Source organism: Anolis carolinensis, unplaced genomic scaffold (assembly GCF_035594765.1).
Source record: "Anolis carolinensis isolate JA03-04 unplaced genomic scaffold, rAnoCar3.1.pri scaffold_12, whole genome shotgun sequence".
NCBI classification, from domain to species: domain Eukaryota; kingdom Metazoa; phylum Chordata; class Lepidosauria; order Squamata; family Dactyloidae; genus Anolis; species Anolis carolinensis.
In genome coordinates, this window is record NW_026943823.1 from 10,157,546 (window position 1) to 10,166,549 (window position 9,004).

General features: G+C 45.3%; 1 protein-coding gene across 2 annotated transcripts in view; it reads right to left on the reverse strand.

Moving 5' to 3' along the window:
* pof1b (POF1B actin binding protein) overlaps nt 1-6,016 on the reverse strand; it is a 29,688-nt gene extending 23,672 nt beyond the window's left edge. The window contains exon 1 of one of the 2 annotated variants that reach the window (XM_062963814.1): nt 5,547-6,016. In XM_062963814.1, coding sequence (XP_062819884.1) covers nt 5,547-5,930 — 384 coding nt within the window. In that variant the 5' untranslated portion in view covers nt 5,931-6,016. The remainder of the gene's footprint in view (nt 1-5,546) is intronic. The other variant, XM_062963813.1, reaches the window with a different exon arrangement.
* Between the last annotated feature and the right edge of the window lie 2,988 nt (nt 6,017-9,004).

Consider the following 9,004-nt stretch of genomic DNA (forward strand, 5'->3'; position numbering starts at 1 on the left):
TTCCAGGCTGTCTGGCCACGTTCCAGAAGCATTCTCTCCTGACGTTTTGCCCACATCTATGGCAGGCATCCTGAGAGGTTGTGAGGTCTGTTGGAAACTAGGCAAGCGGCGTTTATATTTCTATGGAAAGTCCAGGTTGGGAGAAAGAACTCTTGTCTGTTGGAGACAAATGTGAATGTTGCAATTAATCACCTTGATTAGCACTGAATGGCCTTGCAGCTTCAAAGCCTGGCTGCTTCCTGCCCGAGGTAATCCTTTTTGGGATGTGTTAGCTGGCCCTGATTGTTTCATGTCCAGAATTCCCCCGTTTTCTGTGTGTTGTTCTTTATTCTCTGTCCTGACTTAGGAGTTTTTTAATACTAGTAGCAAAATTTTGTTCATTTTCATGGTTTCCTCCTTTGTCTTGAAATTATCTACATGCTTGTGGATTTCCGTGGCTTCTCTGTGTAGTCTGACATGGTGGTTATCGGAATGTTAATATGCTGTGATCAGTTGGCACCATTTACACTTGCCTCAAACAGACAGGAGTTCTTTCTCTCACCCCGGACATTATTCTACAGATATATAAACCCCACTTGCCTATTTTCCAACAGACCTCACAACCTCTGAGGATGCCTGCCATAGATGTGGGCAAAACACAAGGATGATAAAAACATCAAAATATCCAGGCATTCCCTGGGCAACGTCCTTGCAGACGGCCAATTCTCTCACACCAAAAGCGACTTGCAGTTTCTCAAGTCACTCCTGACACGAAAAAAGGTAATTAAGATACAAACGAAGAAAATATAGATAAAACAAGCCAGGTGTATACGTTTTTTAAGGCTCCGCGCCTGTTCAGTCAACCACAGCTGTCATTATAATAGGAAACTTTAGTGGACTATTGTCTCTCGGGAGAGTTACCTAAGCAAAGTCTCAGAGAAACTGAGGAGAGCAGTTTAATGCCACATGAATGAAAGCTACGCAAGAGTATTAATGAACGCTTGTTGAGCTTAGTGGCGCAGATTCAGGAACTAGACCCAGTGGCGTCAATAGGATTGGTGTCACTCAATGAGGGAAGGGAGACAGTCAGTCCCAGGCACCCGAAAGGGTCCGTCCTAGGATCTCATAAAACCTTGCCAGTTAAAGTGGAATCATAATGCTATAGTTATGCACTGCAACCATTTGCTAGAGTTGCTTTGCTTTAAAGAAGAAAACGGTTGTAAGCGGATTACAGCTTCTCCTCTAAGCATTAACTTGTGAATTCCTGCATTTGTTTAGCCGAGGCATGGACAAACTTGAGCCCTCTGGGTGTTTTGGACTCCAACTCCCACCATTCCTAACAGTCTCAGTCCCTTTCCTTTTCCTCCTCCGCCACTTAGGTTGGAGTCCAAAACACCTAAAGGGCTCAAGTATGCCCATGCCTGGTTTAGCCAATCCACAATACTCAATACCATCAATGCATCCAACTTGACAACATATGACAAGAATGTACTTTTCTCTAAGCTAAGGTAAAGGTTTTTCCCTGACATTAAGTCCAGTCGTGTCCGACTCTGGAGGTTGGTGCTTATCTCCATTTCTAAGCCGAAGAGCTGGCATTGTCCGTAGACACCTCCTAGGTCATGTGGCCAGCATGACTGTATGGAGCGCCATTACCTCTCCACAGAAACAGTACCTTTTGATCTATTCACATTTGCATGTTTTCGAACAGCTAGGTTGGCAGAAGCTGGGGCTAATAGTGGGAGCTCACTCCGCTCCCCGGATTCGAATCGCTAACCTTTCGGTCAGCAAGTTCAGCAGCTCAGCAGTGCCACCAGGGGCTTTCTAAGCTAACCAGCTCCAAACACTGTAGGGGAATTACTCCAAATCCATCACATTAAGGGCATGCATGAAAGCAAGTATTATTTTTGAGCACAACGTTTACATTGTCTTCTTATTTGCCAATGGCTTAAAGAATAGCTCTTGACAAGCCTGTAGTTCCTAACAAGCCCTAAGGTGAACCTATTGCAGGGTTTTCCTACCAAGGTTTGCCTTTGCCTTCTTCCAAAGCCCCATCTACACAGTCCCAGGCTGACTTCAAACTGGGGCAACCAGACAACAAACTCCCACAAAAGCGTGCAAAAGAAAGCCTTTAATGCCCATCAGCGCTCTGCGGTTTGTGTAATCACCATCCGGGCTTCAAACTGGTTCCAGATTTTTTTCAATTGCAAAGTGAAACCACTTTCTCCAACACTGGTTTGAAACTCAGTGTAGAATGGGCTTGAGAGAGTGGCACTTCCCTAAGGTTAGCCAATGGGTTTCCAGGAGTGACTGGAGCAAATCCGAGGGTATGTTTACACTGTTGACAGCACTTCAACCACCTGTGGCTCGATGCCATGGACTTGTGTAGGCAGTCACCAAAGTACAAACATCCAACAACTCTTAATGGCTGAGACAACAGGAAGCGAGAGAAATCTACACTTAGGAAGGAGAATCCACTCCTGGAAGAATTATTATCATGGGGAAAGGGGTCTCCGCTGAAGCTTTATCTCCACTCCTTGTTTCCAACAAGCCAAATCTTTCAAAATCCAATTCTCACAGAGACAGAAAGTGAGGCGAGGTCTTTTGAACAGACAGCAAAGGAAACATCACAGGGGTGTTAACCCTTCTCTATGCTATCCAAAGCGCATATATCTAATGGAGTTACACTTACAAAATGTACCTGTTCCAACCTTGATGATAATAGTAATAACAACAACAACTTTATTCTTGTGCCCTGCCATCTCCCCAAAGGGACTCAGGGCAGCTTACATAAGAAAAACAGTCCATAAATTTAAAACAAATAACATAGTTATAAAACAACATAACATAACAATTATTAAAACCAAGACATCAATTGCTATGTACAGAGCGTGATTAGTGCATATCAATTTAACTTAGGAACAAACCTACGGAACCTATCTTGTATGTAACTTGGGGAACTGCCTGTATTTTGGTGAGGCACCTGATTAGTTGGAGGAGAAGAATAAAGAACTTGCAATACTACAACTTCCAGGATTCCATAGCATTGCACCAGGGCAGTGAAAGTGGCAAACTGAATTATGTCTCCTGCGTGGATGCAGTCTAAGGCTGGATCTATCCTGCCCTGTATCCAGGATGTGATCCCAAATTATCTGATCGTGTGGACTCAGGGCCTTTCCACACAGCCATATAACCCAGAGCTCTGTTTGCTCTGTCAGTTCCATCTCCCTATGCAGAGACATAAGAGAAGCCTCCCACAAGGATGGTAAAAACATCAGTACATTTGAAAAAGACCTTGGAATCCTCGTGGACAACAAGTTAAACATGAGCCTACAATGTGATGCGGCTGCAAAAAAAGCCAATGGGATTCTGGCCTGCATCAATAGGGGAATAGCGTCTAGATCCAGGGAAGTCCTGCTCCCCTCTATTCTGCCTTGGTCAGACCACACCTGGAATCACACTGTGTCCAATTCTGGGCACCGCAATTAAAGGGAGATGTTGACAAGCTGGAAAGCATCCAGAGGAGGGTGACTAAAATGATCAAAGGTCTGGAGAACAAGCCCTATGAGGAGCGGCTTAAAGAACTGGGCATGTTTAGCCTGCAGAAGAGAAGGCTGAGAGGAGACATGATAGCCATGTACAAATACGTGAAGTCACAGGGAGGTGGGAGCAAGCTTGTTTTCTGCTGCCCTGCAGACTAGGATGCAGAACAATGGCTTCAAACTACAGGAAAGGAGATTCCACCTGAACATCAGGAAGAACTTCCTCACTGTGAGAAGGGCTGTTCAGCAGTGGAACTCTCTGCCCCGGGCTGTGGTGGAGGCTCCTTCTTTGGAGGCTTTTAAGCCGAGGCTGGATGGCCATCTGTCGAGGGTGCTTTGAATGCGATTTCCTACTACAGTAGAGTCTCACTTATCCAACATAAACGGGCCGGCAGAACGTTGGATAAGTGAATATGTTGGATAATAAGGAGGGATTAAGGAAAAGCCTATTACACATCAAATTAGGTTATGATTTTACAAATTAAGCACCAAAACATCATGTTTAACAACAAATTTGACAGAAAAAGTTGTTCAATACGCAGTAATGCTATGTAGTAATTACTGTATTTACGAATTTAGCACCAAAATATCACAATGTATTGAAAGCACTGACTACAAAAATGCGTTGGGTAATCCAGAACGTTGGATAAGCGAGTGTTGGATAAGTGAGACTCTACTGTATTTGGCAGGGGGTTGGACTGGATTGGCCCATGAGGTCTCTTCCAGCTCTACTATTCTATGATTCTATGATCCAGCAACGTCCTTGCAGACAGCCAATTCTCTCACACCAGAAGCGACTTGCAGTTATCTGAAGTCGCTCCTGAGACACACTGGGCTGGAAAGTCCTCTCAAGGGGGAAAAGTTTCAACCCCTGGTGATTTTTTTTCTGGCTATGGCCCTGCCCACAAGGGCGGTAAGAACATCAAAAACATCCAGCAACGTCCTTGCAGACGGCCAATTCTCACACCAGAAGCGACTTGCAGTTATCTGAAGTCGCTCCTGAGACACACTGGGCTGGAAAGTCCTCTCAAGGGGGAAAAGTTTCAACCCCTGGTGATTTTTTTGCTGGCTATGGCCCTGCCCACAAGGGCGGTAAGAACATCAAAAACATCCAGCAACGTCCTTGTAGACGGCCAATTCTCTCACACCAGAAGCGACTTGCAGTTATCTGAAGTCGCTCCTGAGACACACTGGGCTGGAAAGTCCTCTCAAGGGGGAAAAGTTTCAACCCCTGGTGATTTTTTTTCTGGCTATGGCCCTGCCCACAAGGGCGGTAAGAACATCAAAAACATCCAGCAACGTCCTTGCAGACGGCCAATTCTCTCACACCAGAAGCGACTTGCAGTTATCTGAAGTCGCTCCTGAGACACACTGGGCTGGAAAGTCCTCTCAAGGGGGAAAAGTTTCAACCCCTGGTGATTTTTTTTCTGGCTATGGCCCTGCCCACAAGGGCGGTAAGAACATCAAAAACATCCAGCAACGTCCTTGCAGACGGCCAATTCTCTCACACCAGAAGCGACTTGCAGTTATCTGAAGTCGCTCCTGAGACACACTGGGCTGGAAAGTCCTCTCAAGGGGGAAAAGTTTCAACCCCTGGTGATTTTTTTGCTGGCTATGGCCCTGCCCACAAGGGCGGTAAGAACATCAAAAACATCCAGCAACGTCCTTGCAGACGGCCAATTCTCTCACACCAGAAGCGACTTGCAGTTATCTCAAGTCGCTCCTGAGACACACTGGGCTGGAAAGTCCTCTCAAGGGGGAAAAGTTTCAACCCCTGGTGATTTTTTTGCTGGCTATGGCCCTGCCCACAAGGGCGGTAAGAACATCAAAAACATCCAGCAACGTCCTTGCAGACGGCCAATTCTCTCACACCAGAAGCGACTTGCAGTTATCTCAAGTCGCTCCTGAGACACACTGGGCTGGAAAGTCCTCTCAAGGGGGAAAAGTTTCAACCCCTCTGTCTAGGGCGCTGCTTGTGGCTCCCGGGGTGGTGTGTGTGTGTGGGGGGGGGGGGGTGCCTGCGCTTACCTGGGCGGGGGTGGGGGGCTCGGTGCTCCAGATGACGTGCTGGTACCCGGGGGTGGCCTCGAAGGGCGAGGGGGGCCCTCCCCCCCCGTTGGGCGCCTCCAGCAGCTGGTGCGGGATGCGGGCCCCTCCGCCGGGGCTGCTGTAGGTCCTCACGCGCCGGTAGACCACGCTCCCGGGCCCCTCCTGGCCGTGCTGCTGCTGCAGCGGCGGGGGCAGAGGCAGGGGCTCCTGCGGGCAGGGCCGGGGCGCCAGCGGCAAGGGCGGCGGGCGGCAGCGAGGCGCCTGCGGGGGCGGCGGGACAGGCCTCGGGGGGCAGGCCTGGAGCGGGGGCGGCGGCGGAGGGGGCAGCGGGGTGGGCTGCAGGTGCTGCTGGGCGCAGAACATGGCCGAGAGAGAGACAGAGAGAGAGAGAGAAGCAGGCAGGCAAACAGGCGCGCACTCCCGCTCTGGGCGCGAGCGGGGCCAGGGCCAGGGCTAAGGCCGGGGGGCGGGGTCTTAGGACACGCCCCTCTCACCTGCGCCAGGACACGCCCCCTTCCCACCCAACAGCCCTCCAGCCAGGAAGAGCCCCAGGAAGGACGGCATTCCCCGCTCAGAGTAGCTGCACGCTGCTTATGTATTTATTTCTCACATTTATATCCCGCCTTTCTCACCCGAAGGGACTCAGGGCGGCTTACAACACTGGCTTACAACAATTAGATGCCCATACAAACCAATATATAACAGCACGTAAAACAGTTAGAACTATTTTTTTTTTTTTAAAAATTATTAGGTTTCCAACTAAAACTTACAATGAAAGTGTGAGAACAAATGAGTTTCTAGAAAAGGAGGTGAGGAAAGTAGACATAAAGGAAAAGAAAAACATAAGGCTAATAATAATAATAATAATACAGTAGAGTCTCACTTATCCAAGCTAAACGGGCCGGCAGAAGCTTGGATAAACAAATAGCTTGGATAATAAGGAGGGATTAAGAAAAAGCCTATTAAACATCAAATTAGGTTATGATTTGATAAATTAAGCACCAAAACATCATGTTAGACAACAAATTTGACAGAAAAAGCAGTTCATTACACATTAATGCTATACAATGTTATACAATATAATAATAATAATAATAATACCATATAATAATATTAATTATATGTTATATATTACATATTATATAATAGTATAGTGGTATAGTTCAATATAGTAATATATAATGCTAATATTGTGCTATGCTAATAATATAATATATTGTATGTACATACAGCTGCTCTGAGTCCTCTTCGGGGTGAGAAGGGTGGGATATAAATGTAGTAAATAAGTAAATAATTTTAGACTTAGGCTCGCCCAAAGTCTGAATGACTTGAAGGCACACAACAACAACAATCATAATTAACTTGACTATTTCATTGGCCAGTAGCAGGCCCACACTTTCCATTGAAATCCTGATAGGTTTATGTTGGTTAAAATTGTTTTCATTTTTAAATATTGTATTGTTCTTTAATTGTTATTGTTACATTGCACTACAAATAAGACATATGCAGTGTGCATAGGAATTTGTTCGTTTTTTTTTTTCAAATGATAATTCGGCCCCTCAACAGTCTGAAGGATTGTGGACTGGCCCTCTGCTTCAAAAGTTTGAGGACCCCTGGTTTAGGGCTTTATAGGTCAGAACCAGCACTTTGAATTGGGCTCGGTAGCATATCGGCATAAAAGCTTCCCAACTTTTGGGCCTCCAGGTGTTTTGGACTTCAGCTCCCACACTTCCTAACAGGTGGTAAACTGGCTGGGATTTCTGGGAGTTGAAGTCCAAGTGGCTCCTTCTTTGGAGGCTTTTAAGCAGAGACTTAAAAGCCCTGCCTCATGTACAGAGCAGGAGTTGCTTAAAGCTACGGACAATGCGGTTGCTGTTGCCCGCTTTTAGTCTTAAAACTATTTAGTTGCTTGTGATTTCTTTTTTTTCTCATCATTTTAAAATGTATTTGTTATGCAATGCTTTTGACACGAAATAAATAAACAGAGGCTGGATGGCCATCTGTTGGGGGTGCTTTGAACGCGATTTCCTTCTACTTGGCAGGGGGTTGGACTGGATGGCCCATGAGGTCTCTTCCAACGCTACTATTCTATGATTCTATGATTCAAAGGTCGGGAAAGCACTAGAATAGCATCACCAGCATCAATGATTCAAGCAGGGCTGTAGCAGGGGATGGGGGGTAGGGGTTCAACCCATTTCCCCCTAATTTTTTCAGGTTTTTTTAAACTGGTTTACTGATGAATTTTCACTGGTTAACCAAATCCCCATGAGTGTCCACTCAAGTTTATTGATGGAGCTTGATTTCTAAATTAGTTATGGAACTACTCTAAATGATTTGCTAAAAAAAATTTCAAATCCCCCCCACCCGAATTTTTTTTCTGGCTATGGCCCTGGGTGCAAGGCTATTCAATGCTAATCAAGGTGATCAGTTGCCACATTCACACTTGCCTCAAAGAAAGAGTTCTTTCTCCCGCCCTGAACAGTAAATAAAGAAAAACACTCCGAAAACAGGGGAATTCCAGACAAGAAACACTCAGGGCTAGCTTACACCTCCCAACAAAGCATTCCCCGGGGCAGGAAGCAGCCAGGCTTTGAAGCTGCAAGGCTATTCAATGCTAATTGCGACATTCACACTTGCCTCCAACAGACAATATTTTCCCACCCTTGACATTCCACTTATACAGTAGAATCTCACTTACCCAAGCTAAACGGGCCGGCAGAAGCTTGGATAAGCGAATATCTTGGATAATAAGGAGAAATTAAGGAAAAGCCTATTAAACACCAAATTAGGTTATGATTTTACAAATTAAGCACCAAAACATCATGTTTTACAACAAATTTGAGAGAAAAAGTAGTTCAGTACGCAGTAATGTTATGTTGTAGTGACTGTATTTACGAATTTAGCACCAAAATATCACGATATATTGAAAACATTGACTACAAAAATGGCTTGGATAATCCAGAAGCTTGGATAAGCAAGGCTTGGATAAGTTAGACACTATATAAACTCCATTTGCCTAGTTTCCAGCAGACCTCACAACCTCTGAGGATGCCTGCCATAGATGTAGGTGAAACGTTAGGAGAGAATGCTTCTAGAACATGGACATACAGCCCAGAAAACTCACAGCCACCCAGTGATTCCGGCCATGAAAGCCTTCAACAACACCATCCTCATTGTTATTAATATTATGATATTAAAGGGTGTTTGAAAAAGAACTCCCTATTCACCGTTTAAATGAAATGGTGAATAGGGAGTTCTTTTTCAAACACCCTGTATAATAATCATCATAGTATAACATTTATTATTATTATTATTATTATTATTATTATTATTATTATTATTATTATTATTATCATCCTGTTTGGGTTGTTGTGACTTTTTCAGGCTGTCTGGCCATGTTCCAGAAACATCATTTCCTGACATTTCGCCCACATCTT